General features: G+C 45.3%; 1 protein-coding gene across 1 annotated transcript in view; it reads left to right on the top strand.

Annotated features, from left to right (window-relative positions):
* Positions 1 to 17,548, top strand: part of EFCAB6 (EF-hand calcium binding domain 6) — a 249,820-nt gene that overhangs the window by 115,351 nt on the left and 116,921 nt on the right. The window contains exons 12-16 of the mRNA XM_034644165.1: positions 1,720 to 1,830; positions 4,212 to 4,317; positions 9,901 to 10,068; positions 12,815 to 12,874; positions 12,964 to 13,124. Of these exons, the coding sequence (XP_034500056.1) occupies positions 1,720 to 1,830; positions 4,212 to 4,317; positions 9,901 to 10,068; positions 12,815 to 12,874; positions 12,964 to 13,124 (606 nt within the window). The remainder of the gene's footprint in view (positions 1 to 1,719; positions 1,831 to 4,211; positions 4,318 to 9,900; positions 10,069 to 12,814; positions 12,875 to 12,963; positions 13,125 to 17,548) is intronic.

Raw genomic sequence — 17,548 nt, 5'->3', positions numbered from 1 at the left:
GAAGTAATAACCATTTACCAAGCATCAGGTGCTGTCATCACAATCATGACAAAGTCCTGTGCAAGTGTTAAATGCCAGTACTATCCATCCTTAGTGATAAGTGCTTTAAAGGAAGGAGACGTGGTGGTATGAGACAGGCTAATAGGGCAAAGAGCTCTGGTTATGGAAATCAGAGAAGGCTTCCTTGAGAAAGTAATGAGTAAGTTGAACTTGAAAGAGGTGCAGAATTAAGTAAAGCATGGGCAGTGGGGTGGGGAGTGTGGGAATTGGCAAAGGAAGCAACAAGCGTGAGGGACCTAGAACAAGGAAAAGCATAACCCTTCAGAAGAGCTGAAGGGCCAGTATGGCCAGATGACCGTGTGTGTGTGTGTGTGTGTGTGTGTGTGTGTGTGTGTGTGTGCGCGCGCACCACTACTTTTAGCTATCCAAACAGGCTAGTCTGTCTTCTGGTGTCTCCTGCTTTTGTATCTCATAGCTGTTATTTAAGGATCTCAACCCAAATACATTTTGCCACCCTGTTAAGGAAGCACGGATGAATCTTAGTGTGTACGTCACATGGACAGTAGGGAAGGGTATGTGGTTGAATGCTTGCTGGTGACCAGTACTGCAGGAAGGGCTTTTTGATCTAGTAGCTTTCATCCTTAGAGCAGCCCTCCCAGTAGACGGTATTATTCTCATTTTATAGATGAGAAAAATAGAGACTCAGAAGAGTGAGCAACTTGTCTGAGGTCACATGGGTCCTAGGAGTGAAGGAGCTGGGACCTGCACTCTGGTCTTTCCGAGCTCCCATTGGGTTGCTCCTGCTGGCATCTTGCCATGCCGAAATCCCTGCGCCCTGAGTCATGGGGCCACACATTAACTTTGCCAGTTTGCTCTTGAGCAATTTTCCAATTACTTATTCTTGCTGAGATTTACAATCTGTACTAGTTTTCAGCTGCTGCGATAACAAAGCCTAGAGGAGAAACGGGGAGTCTCTTTCTTGCCTTTTCCAGCTTCTAGAGGTACCTGCATTCCTGGGCACGTGGCCCTTCCTGTATCTGCAGTCTCCTCTTTGGCCCTTCTCCTGTCCTCATATCTCCCACCCTCGCATCTCCTGTCCTCATATCTCCTGTCCTCGTACCTCCTGTCCTCATATCTCCTGTCCTCGCATCTCCTGTCCTCGAATCTCCTGTCCTCATATCTCCTGTACTCGCCTGTTTTTCGGGCTGCAGCTGGGAGAACTGCTCTGATTTTAAGAACTGTGATCAGATTGGCACACCTGGTTAAACGGGGTGCTCTCCCATGTCTGTCCACACCCTCAATCACATCCACAGAGTCCCTTTTTGCCCTCTGAGGTCACACTCACAGATCCCAGGGATTACGATGTGGATGCCTTCCAGGCCTTTATTCTACCTCCCACAGTGATTGAGCTCTCCAGATAGTGATTTTGAAAGAATTATTTTGTGGACATGAGAATTTTAATCAAATTCCTTTGTTTCTTCCTTCAGTGTGTGCTACTGTTAAGGGAATGCGGAGACATGGAGACATAGAATCAGCTTGATTTTCCTTACTTTTTAAAAGTCAATTCGTAGTACAATTTTACTAAATTATTTTGTTTACCTTAGATTTGAAACTTCATATAAATTCATTGCTGCCAATTTCAACTCAATATTAAACATCTGATCCATGCAGCATTATAGAAGAAATGTTTAAAATAATATTTTTATTTTTTAAATCCAGATTAGGACTTAAAACCACCACCAAAATCAATTGGAAACAATTTCTAACATCACTTTATGAGTCCCAGTGGTTGGAAGTCAACAATACAGTTCCCCTGACAAAAAGAAATAGGTATGTAAAAAATAATAATAATAAATAATAATAATAAAAGAACTAAATTTTAGTTACACGTATCAGAATCTATAAAATGTTAGAGAATATCTGAATAACTTTTTCTTCGTTTTTTTGAATGACAAATTCGTCTTCATTGGATACTTATGAACATTACATAATGATTTGCAGTTTATCAGTTATTCCCCATACAGTATTCTTATTTGAAATGACCTTCAACTTTAAGGTGGGCATAATTATTATTTTAAGTTTCTAGGTGAAAAAAAGACTATAAGGGTCTTAACTAGATCTGCTTAATGAGTGGAGGCAGAAATAGAGCTCGAATGTTCTAGGTACGCACATCAAAACTGCTAACGTTACACTGAGCTTTAAGTGTAAAGTTGTGTATAAGCATGTTTGGTTAAGCGTCCCATAGAAAGAAGCAATCCACGTTCACGTGTTTCCCGACCTCTCTCTGCGTGGTACAGATACCGTGGGTCAGCGGGGATTATTTGCCTTGAGTGCCATTATTTCTATTTTCATTCTAATGTCTATTATAACCTCAGATTTACATTATCACATAAACTGCGATGGGGCCCAAAATGTAAAAAAGTACTTAATAACATGACATTTTAGAATTTAGTCTTTTGCTCTAAGAAGTATTTTGTTTATGTTGGTGTGTACCCTGCATTGATCACCCTATATAAATCTTAAAGAAAAATACAGGCTTTGTAATCTCAGCACGTTCATCGAAAGCGCTGTGCTCTATGGTAAAGTAAAATATACCACAGAGTTAATTCCCATTTCACTAGGTCCTATTCCTGTCTCAGGGATTTATGAATATTTGATGAACTGCCCTGGTTACCAGCCTTCTAGGTATTTAGAGCTCCCTCCCCGCCCCCTCCACCCCCCACTCCGTTCCTGGGATGCAACTCTCTGAGTTTATTTCTTAAGTGAAGTTACTTGTTTTTTTTTTTAAATGATTTTCTTATTTGAAAGATAGGAAAGATTTAAAATGTGAGTTTTATTTACTTTAAAACAGTGATTCTCAGCAGGGGGCAATCCCGCCCCCCCCCCCCGCCCCCAGGAGACCTTTAGCAATTTCACCAGACATTTTTGGTTGCCACAGCTGGGATGGGGGTGCTACTGATATCTAGTGGGTAGAGGCCAGGGATGCCACTAAACGTCCCACGGTGCATGAGACAGTACCCCCCACACACATACCCCCCAAAGAACTACTGGGCCCCAACGTCAGTGGTACTAGAGAAGGTAATAATTACTGCAGAAGTTTCCATTCCTTCCTGCATCAGTGATCTGTAGAAAAACCGGGCTCCAGTGAGTCACATGAGCAACTCAGACTCCGGAATTCTGCTACTTTATATGTTTCTTAGAAATGGTAGTAGGTGTGTGTGTTTATATGTTTTTGTACAACTGGAAAAGCTAAGATGACCATGTGGATGCAGCAATAAAATCTCCCAAACAAAGGTGAGGATTGTTCAGCTGATTCACTGTCCTTCTTTATTTGGTGGGAAATGTCCTCCTGTCTCACTGACACTAAAAAGCAGAGGCCGACCAGGGTGTCTGTAGATTGGTATTACGGGATCCTGCGGCCCCCTTCTGATCAGGGTGAAGTTGGCTTTGATCTCCAGAGTGGGTGGTCATAGGCCTTCAGGAGCACACATGCAGGCTGATGGCCCTGCGCTCAGGGGATGGATGGAAGAAGCAAGAAAAGGGGAGGGGTCCGATCACATACGTGGCCGTGGCCGTTGTCAACAGAGAGGGGGAGGTTGTGAGGGTTGACATTCCCACTACTTTAATACAGGAAGCGTGTGCCCTCAGTGATCGTGTGGGTGAGTGTGCCTCCACACGCTGCCCATGCACACGGGGAAGTGATGTGCTCTCTTTCCTGGCCTCTCTCTCTTTTTAGAGAGAGAGAAAGAGCGCTAGCGAGTGGGGAGGGGAGAGGCAGAGGGAGAGAGAGAGAGAGAAACCCAAGCAGGCTGCCTGCAGGGCTCAATCTCATGACCCTGAGATCATGACTTGAGCTGAAATCAAGAGTCAGATGCCTAACCAACTGAGCCACCCATGCGCCCCTTTCCTGGTCTCGTTGAGACCAAAGGCACGGACTGGCAAGATGGCTGGCCACATTAGCCGGCATGGGAAGAGGAGAGTGATGGCACAGTAAGGCTAATGGCCTCCACACCCTCTCCCCTGCCAGGCACCACGCCACCCGAGCAGCAGGTGGGCCCGCACAAGCCCGTTACACTTTCAGGAGGAAGAGCCGTCCACAAATAAAGCGTTACGATAGTGGGATAATTGTCAGGTGCTTTTTTTTTTCATTAAGAAAGAACAAAGTACAAGGACATAACCTTATTCCTGTTTTTCTCTTCATCCTCTTGTAGCATCAGCTCTAGAAATCAATCTCGCAAGGAAAACATTATCACAAAGTTATCTAGACATGAGGATCACTATGCATCGTTGAAGAAAGCACTACTGATCGCCGACACCGTAAGATTTTGAAACCCTTCTCTGGCGAAGACCTCATTGTTTCTCAGAATGCGAACACTCAGAATTAGGCCAATAAAAACTGTATGTTTATTCATTTATCCAGCCAACAGACATGTTTTGAGCTCCTATTAAATGCTAGGAATTATTCTGAGTGCTTAGGACGATAAGGCCCAACCTCAGGAGTTGGGTGTGTTTGGGGGGATCAGAGGACATAAAATGTGCCATACCACAGAGAGGGGGACACCAGGGGTGAGAACAGAGCATGGCAAGGTCATTAAGGATGCAGTGACTGCCCATCGTTCACTGTTTAACGAGTAATCTCAACCTGTTGACCCTTCCCCACCCCGGCCTAGAGTGTGTGGGTTCATAACAATGTGTAGCCCCTCCCAGGAATGTTTTCTTAGTTCCAAAGAGCCTATTTGCTGGTTTAATTATACTGCAGAGAGGAGGCTAATTCATGAATTTGTAACTTGCTTGAAATATTAGCTCCTGTCCCAATGTAATGTTTATTTTAGAAAGCAGCATTTGGATACTTTTGAAACGGGCAACATTTCCCACGTTTGTTATTTACTAAGAATATTCAGTAACTGAATCCAGTAAGTCTGAAGGAGTCCAGTGACTTGCTTTGCCTCCGACTCAAGTATGACTGTGTATAACAGAAGACGTAGTTGGCCTCAGCGCCAGCCTTCATGCAGCACGCCTACAGGGCAGCGTTCTGGGGAGGAGCCCTCGTGGCCCGGAGGTGGACCTCAAAGTTCAGTGGTTGCTCTATACTCGAGGCTCCTCGGCTCTGTCGATCTAGAATGCCATTGCTTAGGGTGTCCGAGCATAGTGTAGACTCAGAGGTTTGGGGTTCTCTTTTCTGCCGGGGTGGGGGGCATTTTAGCTAGCCCACCTGTTCTCGTTAATCTTTAGTCCTATATGACTTGTTCTCTTCTACTGAATGAACAATTATATCATGTGCTTACGATGTGCCAGGTTCTGTCTTAAGTGATTTACTTATCTTCACTCACTTCAGCCTCTCAGCACCTCTGTGAGGTAGACAGTGTGATTATCTCCATTTGGTCCTTTCATTTTGCCCTTATTTGCTGAGAAAAGGGAGAATCAGTAGTAAGCAACCGGCCTGAGGCTCCCAGCTAGCGAGTGGTGGAACCAGGACACAAAGCAGCTGCCCCGGAGAGCCCCCCTGCTGCCCTGCACAGAGCTGCCTGGGGGTGTGCTGGCTGGGCCCCTGCACAGAGCTGCCTGGGGGTGTGCTGGCTGGGCCTCCTCTTAGAGAGAAATGAAGGCTTTTGTGTGTTTACCCACCTCAGCACCTAGTGTGGTATATTGAAGTAATTTAATTAAAAATAGTGAAATCTCATCTCCCTTAATGGAGGACCATAATCATGCTAACCACGTCAAATATTGGACTATTTAACAGTCACTGATGTACTGTTCCGCAAACAGAACTGATCAGCAAACACCTCGTGTAGGTGAGGAATGGAGTGCCTGCCCCACACTGGGCCTGGCCGTGGGCACTTACACGGAACACATAGATGAGTAATGCAAAGGCCCTGCCAAGATGAGCTCACACTCCGGAGTGTCACCTAATAGCAGTGACCATCAGATACCTTAGAGTTGCCGAGTGCGTGGTTGCCAAATGGGACTCCCAACCGCCCCCCCCACCCCACGGGCCTTGGTCTTGGGCACATTCTGGGACCTGGAAGGAGGAGAGCAGAGGGAGAGAGCCAGCAGGAGGCAGGAGAGGGCATTTTGCCTGGCTGCAGAGGACAACGGTAGGAAGCAGGTCCCTATCCTGCTGTAGAGAAGGATGTAGAATTATTAGAGGAAAGACTGCTTTAGATCCACTCCAACTCATGCATCCCAAGTAGCTGTATGTGACCCTCTCCATGTTGCCCCCTTCCCTCTGAGTGGACCCAGTCGCCTCCATCACTTACATTTAAACCTGGTGTGGCTCCCTTTCTATCACCCAGAAACAGTTTGCACCCTGCCTGTTCACCCACTTTTATTCTTAGTGTTATTATTTGTAGCTCACATGATTTTCTAAATAGAAAGTCCAGAATAATCTTTCAGAAAATATTAGAATGAATAATAGAATTTAGAAGGTCGTTGGATGCAAGATCAGTATTCAAAGATCAGTGTTATTTCTGTAAGCCACAAGAAGCAATTAGAAAAAGAATTTTTTAAATATCATTTCTTACAATATCTTTAAAAAAATCAAATGCCTAGAAACATACCTAATAAAAAATACGCAAATTCTCTACATTGAAGACAACAAAGATCGCTTACAGAAGTAATGACGATCCTTCACAAACTTTCAGAAAATGTAGGAGGAAGGAATGCTTCCCAACTCATTCTCTGAGGCCAATATTACCCTAATACTAAAGCCGGACAACGGGGACCACAAGAAAAGAAAACCAAAGACCAATATCCTTCATGAATACTGTTGCAAAATTCTCAGTAAAATATTAGTGAACCAAATTCAGCAACCAACAAAAAAGATTAAATGCTGTGACCATGTGGGATTGATCCCAGGATTGCAGGTTTGGTTTGACTTCCAAAAAATCAATTAATGTAGTATACATATTAATAGAATTAAGGACAGAACCACGCGATCATCTGGATAGATGCAGAAAAAGTATTTTAAAAATCCAACACTGTTTCATGATAGCAACTTTCAGCAAACCAGAAATAGCAGGGAAATTCCTTAAACCGATAAAGGGAGTCTCCAGTGAACCCACAGCTAACAGCTAACCATAGTTGATGGTAAGAGACTGAATACTTTCCCCCAAGATCATGAAAAACAATGTCAGCTTTTCCTGCTTCCATACAACCTTGTACTGAAGTTCTAGACAGTGCAATCCTGAAAGAAAAGAAACAAAAGGCATCCAGATTGGAAAGGAAGAAGTAAACTGTCTTTATTCACAGACAACACGATATACACACACAGACTTCTACAGATAATAAATGAGTTCATCAAGGTTGCAAGATATAAGATCAATATACAAAAATCAGTTACGTTTCTATAAACTGGCAACGAACAATCTGAAAATGAACTTCAGAAAACAATTCCATTCACAATAGCATCAAAAAGACTAAAATACCTAGTAATAAATTTAACAAAATTGCCAGACTTGTACACTGAAAATTACAAAACACTGTTAAAAGAAATAGAATGTAAATACATAAAGAGACATTCCGTATTCATGGATTGAAGGACTTGATATTATTAAATGGCAATTCTCTCCGAATTGATCTACAGATTCAGTGCTGCAAACCCCATTAAAATGCCAACTGGCTTTATTTGCAGAAAATAAAAAATTGATCTTAAAATTCATATGGAAATGCAAAGGTTGCTGGAGAGCCAAAACCAATCTTAGAAAAGAAGAATGAAGTTAGAGCCCTTAAGCGTCCAGATTTTGAATCTTAGTACAGAGCTATGGTATCAGGACAGTGTGGCACTGGCATGAGGATAGACATACTGATTGATGGAGCAGGACTGAGGGTCCAGAAACAAGCTCTTTCATTTATGGTCAGTTCATCTTTTACAAGGTCACTGGGGGAAAGGATCATCTCTTCAACAAATGGTGGTGAGACAGTTGGATATTCATTTGCAAAAAGATGAACTACCTTACCCCATACACAAAAATTAACTAAAACGGGCCACACGCTGTATGGCAGAACTCTTAGAAAAAGGCATAGGCATAAGTCTCTGTGACGTGTTTTAGGCAAGGATTTCTTAGATAGGACGCTAAAAGCATGATCCATAAAGAGAAAAAAGCCCCATATATTGGACTTCTCAAAATTAAAAATTTGTGCTTCAACAGATAAGCCATGTTCTGGAAGAAAATATATGCCAATGATAGATTCAGTAAAGGACTTGCATGTTGACTATATAAGAACTCTTGGAACTCAGAAAGAGGATAACAGAGTGTCAAAAATGGGCAAAATATTTGAATAGACATTTCATCAAAGAAGACATACGAATGGCCAACGAGCACATGGAAAGATGGTCAGCATCACGAGACATCAGAGAAATGCAAATCAGAAGCACGCTGAGACACCACTTCCCAGCCCTGGGATGACAATAATCAACCCACATACTCAGTAATAAGTGTGGACAAGGATGTGGAGATGGAACGCTCGAACACTCTGGTGCTGCTGGAAATGTAAAGTGGTTCAGCTGCCATTGAGACAACATGGTCATTTCTTTGAAATGTAAACAGAACTGTACCATGTGACCCAGCAAGTCCTCTCGTAGGTAGCTGCCCAGGAGAAGTAAAAACGTATGTCCCCACGAAGGCTTGTGTGCAAATGTTCATATCAACGCGATTCATAGTCTCCGAACTGGAAACGATCCAAATGTTTACCCACTTGTGATAAGATAAACAAAGTGTGGCATTTCCATACAGTGGAATAATAACAAGGATAAAAAAGAACAAAATCCTGATCTGTGATACACCCTGGATAAACCTCAAAAATGTTATGCTAAGCGATGGAAGCCAGATGCAAAATACGTACTGATGCATAGAGTGTATGCTTCTGTTTACCTGAAGTACCTAGGGCAAAGCGAATACAGAGAGACAGCAAACTGACAAGTTACCTTAGGTTAGGGAAATGGACACAAGGTTTTTTTTGAGATGATGGAAAGTTCTGGAAGCAGATAGTGGTGAAGGTTGTGCAATGCTGTAAATTTATTAAGAATCATAATTTTCCTACTTGGACATTAAAAATTTGATGATCACTCCCAAACCAAAAAGCAAGCAGGCATATATCCTCTAAATTCTTTAATTTTCCCTAAGACAATTTTATATCCTTTTCTGATTTTGGACCCCAGAGAAACGGCTGACATTTATACGCCACTCTATGACTTATCCCCTTTATCACATTAATAGTCACAGTGTCTCTCTGTGAGAGAGGTAAGGATTCTTTATTTCCCCCGTTTTTCCAGTAAACAGTATCTTTTCATTTTGATATTTAATTTGCTTATTGGTAATTTTTTATTCTGGGGGAAGATTTTGCCTCACAGTATTTTGCTTATAATACATTTTCTTTATGCAGCGTAGCTGAAATTTTTCTTGCTAAGTAATTGTCCATTTATGTAATTGATGAGGTTGGTGGGAGTAAAAATAAGCATAATTAATATTTTTAGTAAATTGGCAAGTTGTAATTGAATTGCCGGGAAGTTGTGTGCCCACTGCCCTCTGCCACACGGCCCTCAGGTGGGGATGGGGCGGGAGGAGTTGTGACAGCCAGAACTTAGCCTGTCCCGAGGCAGCGGTCAGCCTGCGCCCGCAGATCGGCCTCTTCCCTCACTGGGGGCCATCTCCTGCCCACATCCTCGTAGACAACATTGTGGGAATAGCCCCTGGAGAGTTCCAGCTTCCCCCCTGCGCCCACCCAACACACTGCTCTTGGCTCATAGTGTTATCTAGTGACCAGCACCTGAGGGATTCTTGCTTCAGCATAATTCTGTTTGGCAGAGCTCACTCTTTATTCAGTGATGCTTAGTATATATAATGCTTTCCCTTCCTTTTTCCCTTTTTTAAAAAACTTCCCTTATATACACTCTCTGCTCAGAATTCTGATGGACAGATAACGGGGGAAGAATTGCTACGTATCCTAAATTGCATGGTTGTAAAAATCAGTGATTCAGAATTCAAAGAACTAATGCAAACGCTTGACCCTGGGGACACTGGATGGGTCAATGTCTACACATTTATTGAACTGCTTGAAGAAAACCCTAAGGTGAGTTTTATGACAACTCCATGTTGGATTTTCTGTAGATGGCAGGAAACTTAAGTATTCTTAGTGAAATCATAGGTGGTAGGTGAAATAGTCTTAAATAAAGAACTTCACGTTTCTCAGCTGGGTTAATTTTCATTTTTTAAAAAAAGATTTATTAATTAGAGAGCACGGGCATGCGTGCACGGTGGGGGAGGGGCAAAGGGAGAGGGAGAGAGAATCTCAAGCAGACTCTGCACTGAGCGTGGAGCCTGATGCAGGGCTCAATCTCATTACCCCAAAATCAAGAGCCAAAATCAAGAGCCAGATGCTTAGTGACTGAGCCACCCAGGTGCCTCTAATTTTAAGTAAGAGTTCAGTGTTTGAGTTGATTTTAACTCTCAGTGTCTAAATCCTATTGAAGGGTGATATTTGACATTTCTGGAAACCCCTCCTGGGGATGAGAGCACCTGTGTGTGCAGGATGTACCTTCTTTTCACAGCGAGCCGGTGCCCCTCCTGCAACCATGTCTTGCAAGGGCATGTTTGTGAATTACTCGTCTGGTTCTCATTAATATTTTTAGAGTTTTTATGTTAGTTTCCCATTTTAAAAAATAACTGTTTATTGCCTCTGGTGATCCGTACTTGCTTTTTGAAAAGTTGACAGAGTTTTTTTATTTTTTATTTTTTAAAGAAGATTTATTTATTTGACAGAGAGACAGCCAGTGAGAGAGGGAACACAGGCAGGAGGAGTGGGAGAAGAAGAAGCAGGCTCCCAGCAGAGGAGCCTGATATGGGACTCGATCCCAGGACCCTGGGATCACGTCCTGAGCCGAAGGCAGACGCTTAACAACTGAGCCACCCAGGCGCCCCAACAGAGTTTTCTTATTAGAAATGCTTTTATAACTTTAATAGCAATTAGCACTTAAACATTTTAAGAACTTTAAAAAATTAGATTAGTGTCAGGTAATGCATGCGATAGGCACGAANTACTCGATCCCAGGACCCTGGGATCACGCCCTGAGCCGAAGGCAGACACTTAACAACTGAGCCACCCAGGCGCCCCAACAGAGTTTTCTTATTAGAAATGCTTTTATAACTTTAATAGCGATTAGCACTTAAACATTTTAAGAACTTTAAAAAATTAGATTAGTGTCAGGTAATGCATGCGATAGGCACGAACAGAATTCTTTTTGAAATGTTTATTATAGAGTTCCTTTAGCAGGTGCAAATTAGCTTTTCACTAATATTATGATTTCCTGAGCACCCACCTTGAGCAAGGTGGTGACCACATCCTAAACCAATGTCATTTGGTCTTTCTTAAACCCTAGTTCAAAAGTAAGGCCCAGGGCCCTCACACACAGAAAAGAGTAATTGTAGCTTTTCCTGAACTCTGTTGTGTTAGCTCTTGAGAATTGTGGCCTCTGGCCATCACAGCAACCTTGCACACAGCCATCTTTTTTTCTTTAAAAACGAAATATGGACATGTAAACGATCTGCTCTCCACGTGACAAGTGGCACGATCCTTGCTTGATGTAAACCTCATCCTGTCAGCCGCCATGCTTAAAAGCCTCAGGTGGCTGTCGGGGCTCGAAGAGAAAGCAGGACTTCCTAACCTGGCTGGCAAGGTGTCCATGTAGTCCAGCCCTGCTGACTGCCTCCTGGAATCCTCATGGGCCACACTGGCTCGGGTCCTCAGGTGTCCCCAGGTCCCTCCTGCATCCTGGGTGCTCTGCGACTCCTGCCAGGATTCCCTTTGCCCTCCTTGGCCGGTCTCTGCGCACCTGCTGTCCTCCCAGGAACCCTCCGTGATGCCTCTGCTGAAGCCTGTCTGGCAGCCCCTGACCTCACACACCTGCCGGTCACAGTGTCACAACTTGGTCATTATGTGGTCATGGTTCCACGAAGACAGAGGCCATTCAGTTTTCACTACCTGCGTGGGCTAGCCCACTGCCAGGCCCATTCACAAAACAGTGTGGTGAGTGAATGAATGAACATGTAGGAATGAAGGAGAAAAATTAGAAAACACAGTTACGCAAATAGAAGAAAATGAAAATCCCCACTAGTTCTAACATGGCGGGATTGTTACCTACCGTTAGGCTTTCTGAGCCTGTAATCTACATGTTCTTTTTCCCCCCTTTTATAAATCTTGCTGCAATGGATATTGTAGTGCCTGCTTTTTTGCACCATTCTATGATTATTCCTTTTGTACAGATTTCTAAAAATGAAATGATTGGGTCAAAGAATATACATTTTATTCTTGAAATTATTTTAATTATTTTAAAAGAGGAATATATGTGTAAAGTATAAAATGCAAAAGGCGCAAAAGGGAACATGGTGAAAAGTAAGTTTTTCTTCCAGCTCTGTTCCCTTGCCACTTCCCAGAGGCGGTCACTGTGGCCCCAGAGTGTGGAGATTATCAAATTGACTAATGTTATCCCTTGGCGACACCGGCAATTGGCTTCCTTTTTTAATTTTTACCATTCTGAAAGGCAACAATGCCACCTCATTATTCTTTTATTTTGCATTTCTTTAAGCTAGGTGATAGATTTTTTTCATGTTTATTGTACTTTTTTTTTTTTAAATAAGTGCAAGCTAAATATTATGATCCCCATTTCCAGATGGGGATTAGGGGGCAAACTCAATTGCTCACGATCTCAGAGTTAATTGGCTAGCAGGGGCAAAGCTGACAGTGCGTGTCTGTCTGCCTCCAAAGCTCCTACTGCCTCGAGGAGTGATTCGTACCTACACACTTTCTCTTTCCCAATTAGATACGAAAACTGTCCTCCCGTACAGACACCACGGCACCTGTCCTCCCGGCTTGGGACTCTGTAAGTAACACTTTCCTGTGCGGTCCCAGGATGCTACCTCCCACGTCACAGAGGTGCCGCTTGGCAAATGTGTTTGTTTTGTGTGTTAGGTGGAAGAAATTGTTCAGGACTCGATTACTAGGAATCTCCAAGCCTTCTACAAAATGCTGCAGTCATATGATCTCGGAGACACGGGGCTCATTGGTCGAAATAATTTCAAGAAAATCATGCGCATATTCTGCCCGTTTTTAACGATCGAACATTTACTGAAGTAAGTATTTTGGTAACGAAATTAATTCGAGTCATGTTTTTCACCAAGTCTGTTTGTAATCCTAAGACTTTTTCTGCCTGTGTTTGCATTATTGATAGGGAATATTGATAATTGCTATTTATTGGGTCCTTACTAACATAGGACATTGGTCGAGAGTTTGGCATGCGCTCTGTGATTTAGTCCTTACGACAGCCACGGAAAGTGGCTGTTATTCCTTTCCGTGGATGAGGACGCGGAGGTTGGAAGAAGTTATGTCCCTATTCACAGGCACATAGCTAAGAGGCAGCTACCTCCCCGGTCTCCGCGACTCCTCTGATCTTAATCCTGATACCCTTTACCTCCCAGGGTGCCCGGCTGCCATCAGCCATCCTGTGAAAAGAGGCTGGGATTACGGCTGTGTTTACTTTGGCTTAAAACTTGCCTCATGGGGGCTGAGCAAAGCTGGAAGGGGACAGGAATCTTAAGAGAAAGAAGAGCACGGTGCCTTTGAAGGCCCTGTGGGTCTCCTGCCATGTGTCTTGTTCACCCCCCCCCCACGGCTGCCCTTGGGGCACAGAGCCTGCCTTCTTCCCTCTCTGCAGTGACCTTGAGAACCTACAGCTTGCATCCTGCTTCCCCTGCCACCAGCCAAACGTCCTGCTGTGCCCCTCAGCTTGTCGTCCAGAACTTGACCTGATGGACTATTTGGTCCATGCTTCCCACCAGGGACAGTGATCTGGGAGATTAGGTGGAAATCCACTGAATCTCAAGGAAGAAAGTTACTCTAATTCTCTTTCAGTCCTTCTGACTGTAATGTTAAAAATCTTGTATTTGTTGCTTTTGATGACACTACATTGATTTCAGGTGACACAGTCAATCTACCGATAGTTGTTGGCCACTTGAGTCTCCATTCTGTGAACGTTCATGTTTTGTTGCCCATTTTCCTGTGGTTGGTTTTTGCAGGAGAAGAAGGGTTTACAGGAGGAGGGTGAGGCCGAGGCTTTCCTGAGCAGAGAGGTGCACCTGGCTTGGTGTTTACCAAACGTTTGCAGAAAGGCCAGCTTGCTGGAGTGTGGGAAACACAGAAGGGGGAGAGACAGGCAGCAGCAAGTCAAGGGAGAAGGTTCTAGAGGGAGCTCGGGAGGCCTTGGTGGGGCAGCAAGCGGGTGTGCAGGGGCTTCAGCTACCTTGGCCTTTTCTGTGTGCCGTCAAGAGGAGGGGACCCACGGGGACAGTTCATTACTCCTTCACTGAGTCTTTCACTCCGTGGGTGGTATTAGGGAGTGCCTAGTGCACACCTGCCCTCCTGCATAGCCGGTTAATGGGAATCCCTTTATTTCCAGGGCGCTCTAGTGTGGGGGAAAGAGATGCGGACTAACCCCGCATGGCCTGTGGGCGCAGCTCTGGGTGAACTCGGAGGAGCGCTCGCTTACAGCTGGCCAGGACAGAATGCGGGAAGCTTCTCATGTGATGCTTGAGTCTGAAGGGGAAAGGGAAGGGCATTTCAGGACATAGAATAGTGGGACATAGCCCAGAGAGTGGGGCACAGCTGGGGACTTGTGAGCCCTGTAGGGCCGTTGGGGCAGGCAGTTATGTAGGGGGGAACAGCAGGGGGATGATGCCGAGGTATGGATGGGGTCAGGCTAGCATGGCTTTGTGTACCCAACTAGGGAACTGGCAGGGCACTGGAGAAGCCCAGCCCAGGGATCAAGGAGCCTGTGAGGTGGCCTTGGATAGGGCAGGGGACAGTGTCAGATCTGTGTTGTATAAAGGTTGCTCTGACCCCAGTGTGGAGAAAACACTGTGACAGGGAGAGAGGACGGGGACAGGTGGGCGGCACTGGGGTGGCAGTGGCACAGCAGGGGGGTGGCCGCTCTGCGACCAGCTGGACAGAAGGACAGGACTCAGGGACCCTGGACATGGAAGTGGGTGGAAGAGGGGGCAGCCAGAGGCAGTGTCATTGGCCAGTTAGGAAGCACAGAGTAAGCAAGTCGAGTGAAAACTCCAGCAGGAGACTACCAGAGGACGTGGGCATAGACACCAGTTCTCACAGCCTGAGCCTTCATTCAGCAGCATCTATCTGGGAGCCGATAGGAGACCATCTGAGGTGAGAGGGCATGGGTAGGACCTGGCAGAACACCACCAGCTCATCAGTGACCTGGCTGGTCCGGACAGCAAAGGAGGCGGAGAAGGTCAGGGTGATGACCCAGAATCTGCGGTGCGGGCAGCTCAGGGAGTCAGGAGGAAGTCGGCGGGTCAGGCGGCACACAGGAAGCAAGGGGGATGAGCGCTCACACTAATCATGGCTGTTATCTTAGCAAGCAAGGCCTCGGGAGAGGGGCGGGCGGAAGCGGGCCCCGCAGGGCAGGCCCCGCAAGGTGGACCCAGCAGGTGCCAGTGAGCACGCAAGGAGTGTGGGAAACGTAGTGTTTGAGGAATGGATTCACTCCTGAGGCTCCAGTACCTGGGCCAGAACAGTGCCTGGGGCGTGCTCAGCAACACTTAAGTGTCGAGTGAGGGAATGAAGGAATGAGGGAATGAATGAATGAGGGAATGAATGAATGAATGAAATCTACTGGCTTGGTCATGCAGGTGATTGGGTATTTGAGATGGAAGCCTCCCTAATCCATTCTCCATGACCCGCCAGGCTCATCTGTCTCAACTACAGATCTGATGATGTTAAAACCCTACTTAAAACACCCCAGTATCCAACTGCTGTTAGGAAAACATCCAGATGCTTTTAAGAGTGGCTTCCCGAGCCCCTCATGATCCTTGCACCCCCCAGAGCTCAGGCTCTGCAGCCAGACTGCTTGGGTTTACAAATCCCAGCTCAGCCCCGAACTAGCTGTGCACTTGGGCAAGTTCCTTACCCCCTCTGAGCCTCAATTTCCTCATGCAGATGTTACTTAAGAGAGTGTGGTAAGGGTCAAAGGAAATCCTGGACATAGAGCCCTCCACCCGGCACTGAGCTCAAGAAACATTTGCTTTGGCCGCTGCCGCTGCCCTCGCTCAGCATGGACTGCACTGCTTTCTATTTCCTGAAAACCCGAGCTCTCTCTCACCTCCAGACTTCTAGATGGCCTGTTGCCTCGATTCCGAACGTGCACTTTCCCGGCCACATGGCTCCCTGGGGTGGGGGCTGTTTCGTCTGCTCGCAGTGGTAGCTGTAGGACTCAGCACGGTGCTTAGTACTCGATCTACCTGAAGCAGCTAGATCAACGGCCAGCACTTCTGGAAGTGCCCCTGGCGGTGTGCGAAGCAGCATCAGGACAACCGCGGTCTGGTTATTACAGCTGCAGCTTGTCGAACCCGTGTGCATACGGCCAGTCCCAGCTCTAAGAGCTTCTGTGGATCCTCTTACTCAGTGTTGGTAGTGACCCTCTGAGGTGGGTGCGTTTTATCGACAAGGAAACTAGAGCAGAGAAAGGGTGAGGTGCCCCAGGTTGGCAGTTCTCAGTCCTTGAATGGGCTTCAGGATTACTGGGGACCACAAAAAGTGTTCGTTATATGGAGTGTATCTATCAGTATGACTGGATTAGAAATTAAAACCGGACATTTGAAAAATGTTATTGCAGACAATGAATGTGTACTTCCTTGTTGGGTTTCCCGGGAGGCTCAGGGAAAACACTGCAGTTTCAAAATAATGACTTATTGGATGATAAGGAGTTACAGAAATCATAGCAGGTGTAACCAGAGGAAGCTGGTAACGAGCTAGTGAAGGCCTGTAAAGAAACTAAGCAAATCTCTGAAAACTCACTCCAGCTCCTCATTTATACCCGCCACATTTCCACAGCCTTAGAAAATGTTAGAGAACACAGCCTTCCTGAGCACACGTTCCTGAGCACAGTGGTCACATGTCATGTGGCCTCTGAAAAGCCCACTGTGTGCAAGAGGGACAGGGCGGAAAAGGCAAATGACTTCTAGTATCCATATGAAAATGGTTCGGGCCTCCCCAGTGTCCTGGAAGGGGCCACAGACCACACCTCATGGATGCTGCCTTCGCTCATGGGGCTGTGAAGTCTAGAGCTGATATCCCAACCCAGGGAGGCCGATTCCAGGGCCTGCACCCATAGCCACTGTGCTCTGTTGCCTAACTTGTGGAATTTTGTTTTGATCCCCAGGCTTTACCACGTTTGCTACAATGGGTGTGTGCAACTTTTATGATTAGAAGAGTATTAACACAAAACGTTGGGGGGAAAAGTAGTTCTTGTCATATTAGTAGTTGCCTGCATTTTTCTAAAATATTTGCATATGCCAAAATTCCAGTATAGGTACTTCCACAATTCCATCCCAGAACNTGTTGGGGGGAAAAGTAGTTCTTGTCATATTAGTAGTTCCTGCATTTTTCTAAAATATTTGCATATGCCAAAATTCCAGTATAGGTACTTCCACAATTCCATCCCAGAACTTGCAATTTAAAAAAAAATTCTTTTTACATTTGTTCT

This window comes from Ailuropoda melanoleuca, chromosome 15 (genome assembly GCF_002007445.2).
Source record: "Ailuropoda melanoleuca isolate Jingjing chromosome 15, ASM200744v2, whole genome shotgun sequence".
In the NCBI taxonomy this organism is placed as follows: domain Eukaryota; kingdom Metazoa; phylum Chordata; class Mammalia; order Carnivora; family Ursidae; genus Ailuropoda; species Ailuropoda melanoleuca.
The sequence above is the reverse complement of the archived record's forward strand: the minus strand, read 5'-3'. Positions and strand labels throughout refer to the sequence as shown.